Here is a 17,877-nt window from a genome sequence, read left to right as displayed (position 1 = left end):
TCAACTTTCATTGTTTAAATGTGGTGCATCCTATACAAATCTACTTTGCATCTAAATACTGGAAATCATTCACCCATCACACAGATACCAAATAGTGTATACTTCCCATAATTGGGGTAGGCTTCATAAGAATTTAGCTGCAAGTGTTTAAAACACAAAAAGATACGTCTACATACGTCTATTTCCACAGGTTATATATAAAAACACATGATACATACGATATGTCTAAGGCTAATTCTGGTGATTAATTCCTCTAATGGAGGTAGAAAAACATGTGAATTGGCTATAATGTTTCAGATCTAGGAAGAACTACACAGGTTATATAAAACACACATGATACATAGGATATACAGTATCTTACAGAAGTGAGTACACCCCTCACATTTTTCTAAATATTTTATTATATCTTTTCATATGACAACACTGGAGAAATGACACTTTGCTACAATGTAAAGTAGTGAGTGTACAGCTTCTATAACAGTGTAAATTTGCTGTCACCTCAAAATAACTCAACACACAGCCATTAATGTCTAAACTGCTGGCCAAAAAAGTGAGTACACCCCTAAGAGAAAATGTCCAAATTGGGCCCAATTAGCCATTTTCTCTCCCGGTGTCATGTGACTCGTTAGTGTTACAATGTCTCAGTTGTGAATGGGGAGCAGGTGTGTTAAATTTGGTGTTATCACTCTCTGATACTGGTCACTGGAAGTTCAACATGGCACCTCATGGCAAAGAACTCTCTAAGGATCTGAAAAAAAGAATTGTTGTTTTACATAAAGATGGCATAGGCTATAAGAAGATTGCCAAGACCCTGAAACTGAGCTGCAGCACGGTGGCCAAGACCATACAGCGGTTTAACAGGACAGGTTCCACTCAGAACAGGCCTCGCCACGGTCGACCAAAAAAGTTGAGTGCACATGTATAGCATCATATCCAGAGGTGGTGTTTGGGAAATAGACGTATGAGTGCTGCCAGAATTGCTGCAGAGGTTGAAGGGGTGGGGGGTCAGCCTGTCAGTGCTCAGACCAATGGTTCTCAACCTGCGACCCGTCATGAATGTAAATGTGGCCCGCGATATGCTGACCACAATTTAAAAAATAAATTATAGCATTACAATTTATTTTTGTTTTTAAATTTAAAATTAAAGTGAATTAAACAGATGTGAGCTATAATGCTTTATTTGTCATATAAAATCATTTTGGTGAGCATTTATTATTTATTAACGAACACTTACAAGCATGCGCTTTGGCAGAAATCAAACCGTAGGATTCAAATTCAAACCTAGCCATTATTTTTGTAAATTTAGGGTCAAAATGGTCAAATTTGTTGTTAGAGGAGAAAAACTAAATGTGGAACATATAATGAAGGAACACAGTAAAGGTAAGAAGAATGGAATAATCAGTTTGCTGTTAACAATTTCAAAAGACTGAACTGTGAGTTCGATGTGTTTGTTTGATGTACTTGTATTTTAAATCAAATGGAATGAGCCCAACTCTGCGTGCACTCGCTGATCCGCTGCTGCTCGAGGGATTGCGACATGACAGAATGCTTGATATCATCAGAGATTGTAATTACAATGCGCTCAGTGTTGTTTGTAAAAAGAGCTGAGTAAAAATTTGCTTAAGGCGTTTGGTTTGTGTGATTGTTTGGTGACTATTGTGATGCTGTTGAAGAGAGTCATACAGTCATACAGAATTAAATAGCAACTTAAAGTGATTGCATATACAGTTTGTGTATGTTCATTGAGCATTACTATCTGATTATTATTGTAAAGCTAATGTCATTAAGTTAGTTTTTATTTATTTATTGTGTGCAACATCTAGATATAATAATAGTATTATCTGCTAAAACCATAACATCAAATATGATTGGTTTGAATTGGTGACATCATATGTAAATTATATGTGGCCCGTGAGACTTGCACTTGGACCATTGTGCGGCCCACTAGGAAAAAAGGTTGAGAACCACTGGCTTAGACCATATGCCGCACACTGCATCAAATTGGTCCGCATGGCTGTCGTCCCAGAAGGAAGCCTCTTCTAAAGATGATGCACAAGAAAGCCCGCAAACAGTTTGCTGAAGACAAACGGAAGATGGAGGAGCGCAAGGTCTCTAACATTCACCAGCTCTGTGATGTCATGGAGTAGAAGAGGACTCAAGTGGCAACCTGTGAAGCTGTGGTAAACTCAATGCCCAAGAGGGTTAAGGCAGTGCTGGAAAATAATGGTGGCCCAATTTGGACATTTTCACTTAGGGTGTACTCACGTTTGTGGCCAGCGGTTTAGACATTAATGGCTGTGTGTTGAGTTATTTTGAGGGCACAGTAAATTTACACTGTTTTACAAGCTGTACACTCACTACTTTACATTGTAGCAAAGTGTGATTTCTTCAGTATTGTCACATGAAAAGATAATAAAATATTTACAAAAATGTGAGGGATGTACTTACTTCTGTGAGATACTGTACATAAGGCACCTACTGGTGATTAATTCATATCATTGGCAGGGATTTTCAGACTATTTCTGTTAAAGAGAGTGAATTCATTGAATTTTCTGCTGGTTTATGAGAAACTCTTTGTAATGCGTAGCAAGTCTCAGTTTCCTGATAAGGTTGTGGATTTACGCATTACGGTCAAGGTGTTACTTAGCCATCTGGTCTTAAAAGTTTGTGGAACAAAGGAGGGTCTCCTTTATTAATCTGCTGTTAATACAAACCCTGGTTTGAGATTAAGCAGGCATGGGAGAGCGGTCTCCTCCTCCAGTTTAGCACCATGGTTCATTTTTAGGCTCACTATGGTTCAGTGGGGAATCTCTGTGATCTCTGGAATGTGGTGTTGTTCATTTGGTGGGCTTCATTCATGGATAATTCTTCAGTGAGTTATTGAAAACGACATGGATAGAGTATGAGGAGGAATGCAAAGTCCAGGGTGAGGATTTCTGTGCTTGTAGTAATAAATAGTAATTTGACAACCTAGATAAATAAGCAAGTTAGTAAAGAGGAGAAATGCAGAGGAGCAGTTTTTTTTGTGTAAGTGCATTGGTTTAAGGGTGTGGTGTGGTTACGTTCTTGCAGCAGAGGTGTGTCTTCAGCGGTTTCTTGAAAGATGTGATGGTCTCAGCAGTTTGAGTGGAGGTTGGCAGCTCATTCAGTGGACTTTTTGCCTCAAGAAGGAACCAGGCATTGCTCATTCAGTGACTGTAGCTGCCGAGAGGCAGGATACACTTGTAGGAGTGAATTTAGGAAGGGAGGTCCTTTTCCAGTGGCAGTTCTGAAAGCCAGCAATAAACCTTAAATTTGGCCACAACTGGGAGCCAGTGGACTGAGATCAGGAGTGGTGTGAAGTGGGTTCTCTTTGGCTACTGTGTGGTCTGACTGTCTGGTTGCAAAAACAACTATACTAATATAAATTTCAAACATTACATTGTTAAAAAAAGGAAACATTGAGTAATAAAATACAGTAGGAACAAACAAATAAATTGGCAATTGCATAAATACAACTGAACAGAAATTGAAATCAAATGTAAAACACTGCATAGTTTTCTTTTCATAAATAAAATATAGATTAAAGTTACAAAAGATATTCAATCAAGATCAGTGTTTGTTGTTTGTTTAACATTAATGACAGGCAGCATTAGGTTGTGGTCACTTCAAGACTGAACACGGATCCAAAATACTGTTATACATATCTTTTCTTTCTCACCTGTTTACGTTCATTTAAGACAAAACCGACTGTGTTTACGAAGATATATTGATGTCATTTTGTGTTTGTTGGTCCGTTCGAGCACAAGGAGTCATGAAAGAAAGTCAGTTTCTGCCCAGAACAGTGGAAATGTGTGGAACGGTTCAAGAAAGGACACAGGCTGGGAACTCGGGCCAGAACCGTGCCAGAACTCTCTGTGATCGCACTTCATATGTGTGCATGTCACGGCACTCAAAACAGTGTGCGGATACTCTTTCATGTCGTAGAGCTTATAATGAGAACACAGTAATCGTAAAGCAGAATCGAAATGCACACGTTTTATCTAATCCCCGGTTCTTGGAAATTTGGAACTGGTTCTAAAATGTAACCGGTTCTCGATACCCAACCCTAACCAGATGTGCTGCCTCATTCTGGATAATCTTCAGGGGCTTAGTTGCACAGACTGGAGGGCCTGCCTGTTGAGTATTGCAGTATTCCAGTCTTGAAATTATGAGCTTGGACAAGAAGTTGTGCTGCATACTAGGATCTGATTTTCCTGGGGCCTTATTTATAAAACTTTCCGTAGATTTCATCCTAAAAGTGTACTTGCGCACAAAAGCTAGATTCTGCGTACGCATGTTTTTCAGATTTATAAAAGCATGCGTACACCAGAATCTGCACAAAATCCCTTTATAAATCACAGTTAGCAGAAGATACCTCGCAGTCAGCGTACGTACATCTCCACCGTGTCTTCTTCCCAAAATCACCATATATGGAACTTACAACGCTTAGTTTTACTATGCATAACCTCATCTGCATATTATTTCCATGCATATTCCCATCCATGTAACACCATGGTTAACACTGCCAAAGGTACAAGACACTGGAAAATATTAGATACGGACTATTTAAAGTGCCATTTTTGCCATAATAATAACATTGCTAAAATCATCCAATATCCTTATGTTTTAGAATAAATATATCAAAATATCCATAGAAACAAAATTGTATAAAATACTTCTAAGATACAGTTTTTAGAATAGAATTGATTCATTCATTTCCACTGGCCAAATAGTATTTAATTGTTTTAAACAATTCAAATCAAATTTATACAGTTTTGCTGATAAGGTGAACATATGTTTTAGGATGTTTATTGGCTATTTCTATTGGAAACAGATAGGCCTGTTGCAGTGTAAATACAATTTTGTGACTCAGCACGTCACTGACAAAGTATATTAAAAAGGAAACGTGCAAATCTTGCTTTTTTCTTCAAGTTGTATCCTTCAAATACAGTTGTATTTTTCATAATTGTTTGAAGATGCCTTCACACGACATCAACACCTCTGTGCAGCTGCGGTTGTACGGTAAGCTATTATCATTGGACCTATTCAAACTGGGCAATGGACCATTCAACCACCGAATCCAGCAGTGTCTTCCATAATATCAAAGTAAGTGTGCATCACTGATCATCGTTCTCACTAAAATGTTTTGTCATACCATGAGATCTGCAGTTTAGTTTAAAGAGGAATTATTGTGCGCCTAGCACTCCTCGCTGTCATTAAAACAGCGTGCCACGGGAAAAGTGATCAAAAGTAGCACATCCACTATCTAAATTCATATCATTTTTTGTTTAACTTCTGCGTAATGACTTTAAGTAATTTTAGTGCTTATCGCCAATAATGAAAGTGTAATATTAATGTAAATGTGTATATCAAAACTTTTTATCAAAATTGTTTACTTTATTACTTTTCTCACTCTAGTAAAAGAGTTTGTACGCATGGGTCAGGGTTTGCGTGCATGTGCGCAAATTTTACCATGAAGTTTGTTTTTATAAATCCCATCTTTCGCATAGGAAGTGGCGTACACCTCTTTCAGGGCAAGTTTTGTGTGTACGCAACGGTTATAAATGAGGCCCCTGATGTTGTAAAGTGCGAAAATGTACGACCAGCCCAATGTTGAAATATGGGTGAAAATGCTCAGTCCGGTCTCTGTCTCTGTTTGATCAGAGAGCTGATTAAACAACTCTTTAAAGATTTTTTTGACAAAAGGAGGAAGAAGAAGAGCCTGTAGTTTTCAAATACTTTCGGATTGAGTGTTGGCTTTTTGAGCAGTGGGGTTACCTGATCTTCCTTAAATTTGGTGGAAAATTTTCCAGTAGTAAGGGATGTGTTGATGTGGGACAGAGTGGATATATGTTGGTGATATCTGCTGTGTAAGGTGGGAACAGGTGGTAGGACGGCTGGCACAGAGAACTTTTGAAGACCTTGTTCTCTGTGAGGGAAAAGAAGGAAAAGAGGTGTGGAATGTGTGATGGTGGAGGATGGCTGTGAGTGCAAGTGGTGGTGCAGAGAACTGGTTGGTGATGGTTGCCACCTAATTGATAGAATAGCTTGTAGAGTCATCATCAGTCAGAGAAGGATGGGAGGAGGTGGAGAGGGATAGAGTTGAGAGGAGAATGTCGTGAATAGTTTCCGGTTGTTGCTGATTTTGTTTTGGTAGTAAGTAACAAAAACAATAGAGGAGAAAGAGGATAGGAGAGAATAATGCTTACTAGAAATTCATATGGCTTGCTAGAGTTCGAAACAGCTTGTCAACTTGAACTTTCTATAAAAAAAAAAAAAAAGAAAAAAAGAAAGAAAAAAACTAACTACCAATGGTTCTATGGCTAGGAAGGTGTGCTCTGTGGCTTTGCCACTTTTGATGTAAAATCATTTCCAGTACATTTCTTTTGTTCAGTCAGTCAAGGTCAGACATTAGTAAAAACATGAACACACTGGAGAACTGCTTTAAATTGAAGTTGTAATTCTAATTGAAAGAGACACTAGCCCCTTTCACACAGCAATCTGGAAAATTGTAAAATTACCAGAACGAATTTACCGGTAAATACACAAATATGCTGTTCACACAAACAACAGTGTTCTGGCTTTTTACCGTTAAGAGACCATTCACACACAGCACCAAAATACTGGTAAATTCTGTGATGTTAGTCATTGGAAATGATCTTGAAAAGAGAAGCGCTTTAGTTTCTTTAGTTAGGTCTGTTCAATTTGCAAAAATTTTTTGACATCTGAGTGACAGGCATAATGGGACGATCAAACAGAACTAATTTTTGCTCTTAAAAACCATAGACTGTAAAAAAGATGGACGATGCACCTTCACTGTCTTCCATTGTAGTCTGTGCAGTAGTGAATCACGGAGCCCGAGTCTGTGCAGTGGTGAGTGTGAAGTGGAGCCGGTTAGTACAGTTTATTGCAGAACAACTTATTTTAGCATGAAATAAACAGTTATGGAAATGTAGAAATTAAAGTTAAAGCTCCTATCTCCTCCCAAAAATCCAGAAAAAAAGTCTTTTGGTGCCTCAGTGACTACTTCTTTCAATCTCAGCTGTCAAACATGACGTCACACCCCCGTTTTTATAGCATCAAATAACTTACAAAAAACAATCTTATTTAAAAACAAACACTTGAACTTGCATCAGCTTGATTAGATTACATGGAGAGGGCGGGATTTATGACCTTTACTGCATCCAGCCACCTGGGGGCGATTGAAACGTTTTGGCTTCACTTTTCTAGACTTGTACAGCACACTTGTTAAAAACACAAGATGTGCATAATAGTTTGCAACTGCAGAGCCACAGCACTGATGAATGGAAAAGAAGGCAGTGTCTTGAGCGTGACACGCTGAAAAAGCTGAGAGACCTGGCGCAACGGTCAAAGATGTCCATCTAGCGTATAATTACATAGTAAAACTATTAAAAAGCAGCGTCATCACGTCATCTCCATGAGAACTTTATGATTGGCCAAAAGCTTTTTACGTCAGCGTGTTCTGACTTTGTATGTGCTCATACCGGTAATCTTTATTCTGCTTTTACACACAGCATCATAATGGTAATTTACTGGTAATGTTACAACTTCCCTACTGGTAAATTGCCAGAACCGATTTACCAGTATTTTTGAAAAAGGTCCTGTTCACACATGATCTCTTACCAGTAATTTACCAGTAAAAACTGTATATGTGAAAGGGGCTACTGATACTGTTGTTCATGTTTAATACTGTAAAGCTGCTTTCCTTTAAAGCGATCTATTGTATGAAGTGCTATATAAATCAGCATGACACGACTTGACTGCCAAATTGCAAGGCTTGTGCAATCATACACAAATCGTTATGATCTGATGCTTTCTTAACTGCTGTTTTCAAACCACTATCATTTTTGTTTTGTTTATTTTATTATTGAGAGGAAAGTAGGCAGCACACATTTATTTATTCATCTAAACAGCACTTCTAGCAGTGCCAGGGTGTTCGCTAACAGAATACCGCAGCTCGGGTATTTCAAACTTTTTTACTTAAGTGAAGAACGAAAAAGAACATAAGTATATCAGGGCCTTAAGTGCAAATATACTTCACTTTATTTGTTTCCCCGTTTCCCATTTGTTTCGCATAAAAATGGGCCTTTAATATTTAAGTGCTGGGTATTTAATAGTGGGAATAAAATATTATATATTAAATAATGGTTATTTGATAGGCTGATTATTGAAATTCGGTGTGGGGTTCTTGTATCGATCAAACAGGATGACAAATCCACACGCTTAAAACTGTTGCTCCCTTCCTTTCGAGGACTCCTTTTATAAGGTAACATCCTTTCATATATTTTTTTTTATAAATATACACTGAATGTGTTACACCCTATACTGTTGTATGGGGTGTAATGATTTACTTGTTTTCTTGATGCACCGATTACAAATCCTGCCTATCCAAATGCATCAAACTTGAAACAAGGGTTTTTTTGAATTGAAAAAATTTGTTTTGGTCAATAATAAATTTTAAATGTTGAATCGAATGAATTGCAGTTTGAAATTGAATTGAATGAATTGCTTGAAAATATATAAACTAAATTATTACATGTGCAAATTAATGGAGACGTTGAGCTGCGTCGATTGCACCCTCTCAGCTCTCTCACAGACATGCACTGCACTCTTTACTGCCTTTCACTGGATTGTGCTTGCTCTACGTTTCATCCAGAACTTTTATTGACATTTTTTCTAAAAGCTCATGTTAGATCTCTCCTCAGGACAGCCACTGATTACATGAGCAGATGATAACTCTTTCACAATAACGCTACAGTCTTGAGTCAAACCGCTCAAAACTGAAAGTTGCATTTGTTACTATAGCATCAGTGGACACCCAGCCCATTTTCTTTCAAAATCTTCATTGGACAGTAGAAAGAAAAAGTAAAAAACTGCAAGATAAAGAACCTCACGTCATGCAGAGGTATGATCAATGTTCATATACGTTTTGTACATCTAGGGCTGCCCCTAAATAAGATTTTTTTTTTTTTTAGTCGACTGTTAATCATTCTTTTAAGCCATTAGTCAACTAATCACACGTTTTTATTAATTTATTTACTTATATGCTGAGTAGAATACTAAATCATAATGAGCCTTTATAATATATAGGCGTAATATAGCCTATTCGCCTCTGAAGCGCACACATTCTTGGTGGTGATGGCACCGTAGTGGTTGGGATCACCATCACCCCTTGCAGCTATATTTTCTCTGTTGCTACTGTTATCATGACAAGGATCTATGTCTTTTTAACTCTTCCAAAAGGTGTGTCACAGCTTAGCACTGTGATGAGAGACTTGAAACAAGCAAGCTTGTGCACATTAACTGTTTGTCAATGAACTTGCATACTGCCCGGGAAAATTGATATTTGCATCTTTAATTCATTTGTTTTTACTTTTCTATCTATAGGCTACAGTGATTCAGTGATCCTGTAAATATAACTCCCTAGACAAAAAGATGGTTAGAGGGTGGCGTTATATAACACTGTTCTTTAAAAAAAAAAAAAAAAAAAAAAAAAGTGTTTTTGTTTAAACATTGTCCGATTCCTTTATTTAGATGTTTGTTTTTTGTGCAGGTGCTGTTGGTGATGGATAAGAGAACGCAGGAAACTTTTATTTTGAAAGTAAGTGGTCCATTTACCATTTATAACACCTAACAATTTAACAGGAATCACTTACAGGGAGTAATAATACTCCCTAAAAGCTGTAATGCTTTGCTTTGTATTTACAAGTAATAATAGGGACCTGAGAGGTTTGGTGAACATACCTAGTAATTAAACTATATATGAAAAGACATAACTTTTGATCAATTTGGCCTATTGTCACAAGCCCTTCTTTACATTCTTTGGGTCATTTAGAGTACAGTGAGTACAGTTTGAATTTTAATGAAAATCGTCTCTTTATGAAAACGGTCATCCATAAGGAAGGCAAGGACCCAACATTATGTCAGGCGTGTATACAGGGATCTTATATTAAATGATGGTGACAGCATACACAGAATATTAAGTGAATATTAGTGGCCCACAGGTGTTGCTTGTAGAAATCCCCAAAAGTGCATTCATCAAGTTAGAGAATGGATTTCTAAATGTGTTTTGGGTATGGTAGTGGCTAAATATTAAGTACAAAACCCTACAGCTTATGAAGACTGATGAAGAAGTGAGTCTTCCAAATTTCAAATATTATTACTGGGCAGCTCAGCTTAAACCAATTGAATCATGGTTGAAGATTAACACGATACACACTGGTTAAACATAGAGAAAAGGCCCCGTCAACTGCCCCTGACCTTACTTCCCTTGTTAAAAATTTTCTCTATGTTTTCTCTACAAATTTATACCATCTAAATTAGGTTTTAAAAAGTGGTAATATTACAGACTTATTCTAGTCTGTTAGAGAGATTGTGGGGTACAATTAGGTAACCATACTCACATTATCTGGTCTTGCCCAAAGTTAAGTTAAAACCATTTTGAAAAGATGCTCAGAGTGTGCTCTATAGAGTGCTCAGAGATCTGTTTAATGCTGATATTCCTTTTGAGCATGATGTGGCTATTTTAGGGACAATACCTGAGGGTATGAAAGAAAGAAAATCGAATCACTCCAGATACTACTTGCAGCAGCTATGAAATGCAAAAGTGGGTCAAAAGGGTCTGAGATATTTATTAAATATAACAAATAACTTAGACTTATTAGAATAATTTTTAGGCAAGATGTAGCCCAATTTCAAGAATATTACACAACGACTAACAAATCACATAGGAGAGAGCAGAAATGTGCATGCAATCACATATTTATAAACCTGGTGTTATTGTTTCCTGTTTTATCTTATTTAATTAATTAATTTTAAATTAGCTTCTTAAATTTGTTTATTGTCCCTTGTATTTGAACCCCTGTTGGTACTTTTTAATTTTATGCCATTATTAGTGCTGTCAAAATGAACATGTTTAATGCATGGGATTATTTTTTTCAGTTTAACAATATTTAAAAATATTTAACACAATTAACACACAATCCTTTTTTTCTGTCATTCTTTCGCTTGGGTTACAATATATAATCACACTCTTATTCATGCAAATGTTTATAAACCATTCAAGTGTGACAAGACAAAATAAGAATGCAGTGCAGTACTGGCGTGTGCTGTCTATGAATCTCCTGTCTGTGTGACACATGACTCGTGCGACAGAAAGCTGCTTTAGAACTTCAGCATGGACGAAAACACAAAATTATGCCAAAATGCCCCTTTTGTCGAGTATCTTCGCAAGCACATTTAAATGAAGGGTTAAATGAAAAGAGTTGTGAGAAAATGTGCAGGATATCAGATCCGCGTCATGTGCAGCAGGTCTTAAAGTGACAGCAGCCTAATAAATCCCCTGCTGTTTGTCTTTAAAGGTGAACCCTTTTTCACAAGATGTAGAGTCTAAGGTGTCCCCTGAATGTGTCTGTGAAGTTTCAGCTCAAATACCCCATAGATATTTTTTTTATTAAATTTTTTAACTGCCTATTTTGGGGCATAATTAAAAATGTGGCGATTCTGTGCGTGTCCCCTTTAAATGCTTGCGCTCCCCGCCCCAAGCTCGCAACTCTATAATATAGTGATGGGAAGTTCGGTTCTTTTCCACGAACCGGTTCTTTCGGACAGTTTGATTCAATAAACCTGTTGAAAAAAAACAGTTCACTGGTTCTTTTACGCTCCGACGTAATGATGTCATTGCAGGCCGGGATAAAAAAAAAACACTTAACACATTCAAATCAAATATATAAAGTCAGTAATCATAACATCAGTCAACTAAAACATTATTATAATCTGAAACATTTCTGGCAATTTAGTTTTGCATCTAAAGCATCCAAACACATATACAGACAGTGATGTGCAAATGAAGTTTTACAGTTATAAAGTGAATAAATTAGTCTTCATCAGTGCAGAAACCATGATCCTCTTACATTACGATTTATTTGTAATTAAATAAACTTATGTTTCGCCAGATTGGCCCCTCATTCTAGTCCTCTCATAGCATCAGTTGTCCTAGTTAATCGGTGCTGTGACAGTCATTACTGTTCTGTAGCTTCGGATCACACGCTGATTGCGTACTATCATCAGCTCATCAGTTCTCAAATCGGACACGTCCGAAAGAAGAGGTTCTCGGTTGTGTACTGATGATCCGAAAACCATTGCAACCGATTCTACTCGAGAACGAGATTGAGATTCGACAACCGCGAGAGCGATTCAAAAGGAGTCGCTTGTTTGCTCTCGCTGTAGTTTGATTACGTCATTTTTTTTTTTTTTTTATCTTTATATCACATTGTTTAGAAACTAAATAAGCTGTCCTTGGATTATTTATGAAACAAATAAATGTTTGATAGTTTTACAAATAATTAATTGTTTCCAATCTTTGAAAAAAAAAAAGTAAATAACAACTATATTGCTTTTTGAATAACATTAATATAGAAAAAGAAATTTGTAGAACTATTTCTGAACATTAGTTTGATCTGTGTACAAAATATTATGTTCATTTTGGCATTTCTTATGTACAGTATTATGTACAGTATTTTGTATGCTATTAATCTGTTATGGTGTATTTGGCAAAGCACAATAAACTTTTTGTATTTTGAATTAAGTCATAAACATATGTTTTATATTATCACACTCACCGATGTTCAACAAAACTTGACTAATGTACTTTTCATTCTCTTGAAAAATTACACGCATGCACAGTATCAGAGGTGGGTAGAGTATCCAAAAACTGTACTCAAGTAAAAGTACAAGTACTTATAGAAATATTTACTCAAAGTAAAAGTGAAAGTAATAATCCTAATAGTTACTTGAGTAAGAGTAAAAAAGTATCCAATAAAAATCTTACTCGAGTAGCTCGTTACTAGTTACTTTTATTATATATATATATATATATATATATATATATATATATATATATATATATATATGCACACACAATAGCATGTTATTATTTAATGTTTATTATTTAAATAGATATTTAATTTATTATCATAATTAGATATCTTTGCAACAAACAAACATAGAAGAGACAAGCATTATTTCTAGCATCTGTAACCCGAATGTATCGTTACTATATTAATAACGTATACAGCTAACGTTACATTTTAAAGAAGAGAGAAACTCTTTACATGTGCTCGCGCTCATATCTGAACTTGACACAAACAATGATCAAATACACATTGACGGATCTTCTTCGGTCTGTTCTCCAAAATGTAATCAAATGTATATTTCAGCAGGCGCGTGAAAACTGCTTAACTGTGTCAACGCAAAGCGTTCATTTTCAAGACGAACAGGTCGCTGGCGCCGCCATTGCGCAATAGTATATGTATAAATTAATGTATAAATTAAGATATATGCCCATAAAAACGGTAAAGAAATATACTTTTGTTATAGTGACGTAATAATCTGTTTGGTTGTAAAATGTCGGCTATTGGCTGTATCATGAAGTAAAATCAAATGAAATCGATAGGCCTACCGGTGGAATTGTTCACAGACAGCATACGCAGTTCAACTAATAAAGATCTTCATCGCTGGCAAACAACTGTATGCATTTGCAGATTTGCTTTTAATTGACTGTAGGTCCACTGCCACTTCATCCGCTCCGAGTGAGAAACCGCTTCAAACGATTCAGCGCGTGCAGGAACTGAACAAATCATTCAAACTGATTCGCGAATCAATTTAGACAGAATCGACTCGAAAGAGTGATTCATTTGTGAATGGGGCATCGTTCATGAAAAAAGAGACAGCGCGCATGGAATAAACTACGCATTTCTTAACATTTACAGTATTGAATTAAAATAAAGTAACGAGAGGAACGTTGCCCATTGTAGCGAAGTAAAAGTACAGATTTTTCATTACAAATGTACTCAAGTTAAAGTAAAAGTACCCACATTTTAATCTACTCTAAAAAGTACACATTTTCCAAAAAACTACTCAAGTACATGTAACGAAGTAAATGTACTTCGTTACTACCCACTTCTGCACAGTATCATCAGCTCATCGGTTCTCAAATCGGACATGTCCGAAAGAAGCGGTTCTCGGTTGTGTACTGATGATCCGAAAACCGTTGCAACTGATTCTTGACTCGAGAACGAGAACGGTGACAGGCCGTGTACGTTCGTTCGTGTACGCCGCGCATGCTCACTCATATCAGCTGCTCTGCTGCTCTGCTGCTCGTGCTCACCATCATCAGTTCTCTCTTTACAGCAGGTTAAGTCAGTGTACTGTTGGATTAACTGAATAACTCCGGGATGTTGGTTTAATTCGAGTCAGAGGTAGTGTCAGGCACGTCAGAAAGTGAGTAACTTTAGTAATTTGTGGATTAGTGTTTGCTTACTGGTGATGCGAACTGTTTGGAACGATTCAGACCGATTTGGTGAACTGGTTCGACCGGTTCACTGAAAAGAACCAGTTGAAAAGAACGATTCGTTCGCGGACATCACTACTATAATACATTGCATAAACAAAGCTCACACAGCTAATATAACCCTCAAAATGGATCTTTACAAAGTGTTCGTCATGCAGCTTATCAGATCATGTAAGTATAGTATTTATTTGGGTGTTTACATTTGATTCTGAATGAGTTTGATAGTGTTCCATGGCTAACGGGGCTAAAGCTAACGTTACACACTGTTGGAGAGATTTATAAAGAATTAAGTTGTTTATGAATTATACAGACTGCAAGTGTTTAATAATGAAAATATAATACAGTAAGAAACAATGGTAACTTTAACCACATTTAACATTACATTAGCAACATGCTAATGAAACATTTAGAAAGACAATTTACAAATATCACTAAAAATATCATGATATCATGGATCATGTCAGTTATTATTGCTCCATCTGCCATTTTTCGCTATTGTCCTTGCTTGCTTACCTGCATAAAGTCTGTTGATTCGGCTGTGCTGCTCCAGATGTTAATACTGGCTTTTCTAATGCCTTGAACATGGGCTGGCATATGCAGAAGTTGGGGGCATACATATTAATGATCCCGACTGTTGTGTCACAGTCAATGTTATGTTGAGATTCGCCTGTTCCTCCACACCAAACTCACTCATCCATGTCTTTATGGACCTTGCTTTGTGCACTGGTGCGCAGTCATGTTCGAACAGGAAGGGGCCTACCCCAAACTGTTCCCACAATGTTGGGAGCATGAAATTGTCCAAAATGTCTTGGTATGCTGAAGCATTAAGAGTTCCTTTCACTGGAACTTAAGGGGTCAAGCCCAACCCCTGAAAAACAACCCCACACCATAATCCCACCTCCACCAAACTTTACACTTGGCACAATTAGGCCTGGTATCGATATTTATCAACAGTACGTCTTAATCGATAACGACAGAAAAAATGTTTAATATAACTCTCGATATAAATGCATTAAATTGTAAACAGAAATGAGGTTCGGTTGCATTAACAACAACTCCCAAGCTCGCTCTGTCCCTGGGTCACAAACAGACGCGCTATGAGTGACACGCAAACAAGTTGCTGTGGAGTTCAGTTGCGCAATCGCCACGTAAAATCAGAACACACAAACACATGAAAATGAGTGCTGTACCTGCCGGCGACGAGGAGGTTGTGAATAAAAAAGGACATGTCAGCTCCTGTGGCGGTTTCATGGTTTCCTTGTGTCTTACAGTTAATCTACTTTTTTACTAAGTTTGTCTTGAGAGAGCAGTTGTCATGTTAGGTATTAACAGCTGCACAAACAGTGTTTTCAACCACACAGTATCTTTATTTTTTCGTCAAACTCGGCGGTCCTCAGAGAAATCTAATCCCGTCCGAATGCGAATGTCTGTGATTTCCGAAAATGTTTTTTCCAAAACGCTTTTTCTTGTGTGTTTTGGTCAACGTGAACTACCGTACAATCTCTAGCTATCGCGCCGGTATTCAAGTTTCTGCTTTTCGCGCACCGATAATGGATGTAGATGTGTTTGGTACACTGCGAAGAAATAAAAAAAAAAAAATCAACAAGAAGAGCCAAATCACGTAAACTGTTAAGACTGGCTACTGTAATATCAGTTTCAGGTAAGATTACTTTCATTTCTGCACTTAATTACATAACGTGTAAATTATATAAGTTAAAACTTTTTATTCCAGTGGGTTTATTATAAGAACCCAGTTCTATTAAATCATGATGATAAATGTATGTTTAGTTTTTTCACATTACAATTTTTATAAAATGTTTACAAAACACTAAATGTGTTAGGACGTTTTACTTTATATTTCAAAGTGCATTCTGAACACGTGATCTTCTGAAATGCCCACATGTAAAACACAGACACTCCTACCTCGGTAATAAACACGGAGATGTTAGTCCCGTCCGAATCCGTAGGCTACATAAAATCGCAGACGTAGGTTGATAAGAATTGTTACTCAAACGTCGTTTGGAAAACCTAGTCCCGTCCGAATAGGTCTTAATACTGCAGTGGTTTTCAATCCTGGAGAAGTACCACTGGAATTAAAGGCCCTATTTAGAGACTAGAAACATCTCAAGCTGTCTCTGATGTAATGGTCAGATGTAATATAAATATACAAGGACTTTACACGTATAGCAATCAGTTTACACATTATATTTGTGATATTTGTAGTTTGACATACAAAATATAGGGGCTGGATTAGCTGTACAGCAATTAAAAAAACAAAACAAAAACAAAAAAACGGCTTCCATCAGCTGGATGTGCAACTGAACTCAACAGATTCTTCTAGTGTAGATAGCTCTGTTAATTATAATAGGAGCAGATTGGAAGATAACAGGATTTTATAAAATTCTTTTCAGACTGCAGTTTACAAATTGAGACCCCTGATTTGTACTGACATGATATCTGTGTGTGTTCAGGGTTTAAGGAAAAGCAGTGCGTGTGGGCGTGTTAAGAAGACTGTTGTGCCTCGTTCTGTGCCTAACATGGTACAACTGGAGAAATACATCATCTCAGAGGATTCCATCTTTCTTTTACTTGAGTATGCTGAGGGTGTGTTGTTTTCACTATGTTTTTACTTTTACTAAATGCCTAAGTGTGTAAACAGGATGTTGACTAGTACTTCCTCTTTGTCTTCATCAGGTGGTAAATTGTGGACTCATATCTGCAAGTATCTGCATGGCAGCAGTCCTGACGAAAGCTTCAACATACCTTTCATCCAGAAAACTCACTCTTCAGCTATACATTCAACCCTGAACCCTGTGCCCACCTGTTCCAGCAGTGTGGATTCTCGGGGTCTTAGCATTGGGGAGCGTCCATTAGAAGCCCAACTGCCAGACTCTGGTGCCACCTCTGAGGAGGAAGTGCACTAACAGCTACTTGACACTGTGCAATGAGTATGAGCAGGAGAAGCTGGAGCCGGAGGAAGACCACTGCACACTTATTCCTGTGGAAACAGAAAAGCATACATGTTCAGGGTTAAACACTGATAGTCTATGCTCTCCGATTTCAATGCAGGAGCTGTGCTTCTTCACTGAGGAGGATCAACTGGCTGGCTTTATGGATCAATGCACATGTTCACCCGACCATCTGAACCAATCACCGCCCAAGGAGGAGCTCTCTTACAGTGACAGTCAAGATGTCTGCAAGCCACTGTTGGTACCCTCAGGATGCTGGTATAGAGGTCACAGAGGAGCCACTGGAAAATCTACAGGAAGTGTCAGATCTCTGGAGGTCTGACAGTGATCAATGCTCAAATGAGTTGGTGCCAGTAATTTCCTTTAAAGAGGCTGTTTTGGAGGATGCCAATGTCAGCTGTGCTGTTGAGGGACAGCCACCTGATCTTTTGGTCAATCTGCCTACACTCGATGGGGGCACAGTAGACGTGTTAGAGGAAGAGCTTACTGCTGGAGGCAGCGCTTTCACTGTTGTAG

At 37.5% G+C, this 17,877-nt stretch overlaps 1 protein-coding gene across 1 annotated transcript in view; it reads left to right on the top strand.

Moving 5' to 3' along the window:
- The window catches only part of rps6kc1 (ribosomal protein S6 kinase polypeptide 1), a 57,533-nt gene that overhangs the window by 26,100 nt on the left and 13,556 nt on the right, over positions 1-17,877 (top strand). Inside the window, 5 exon segments of the mRNA XM_048206975.1 lie at positions 9,596-9,643; positions 16,864-16,996; positions 17,087-17,307; positions 17,309-17,605; positions 17,607-17,876. Of these exon segments, the coding sequence (XP_048062932.1) occupies positions 9,596-9,643; positions 16,864-16,996; positions 17,087-17,307; positions 17,309-17,605; positions 17,607-17,876 (969 nt within the window).

This window comes from Megalobrama amblycephala, linkage group LG11, assembly GCF_018812025.1.
Source record: "Megalobrama amblycephala isolate DHTTF-2021 linkage group LG11, ASM1881202v1, whole genome shotgun sequence".
Classification (NCBI taxonomy): domain Eukaryota; kingdom Metazoa; phylum Chordata; class Actinopteri; order Cypriniformes; family Xenocyprididae; genus Megalobrama; species Megalobrama amblycephala.
Note: the sequence above shows the minus strand (reverse complement) of the source record. Positions and strands in the feature narration are given on the sequence as shown.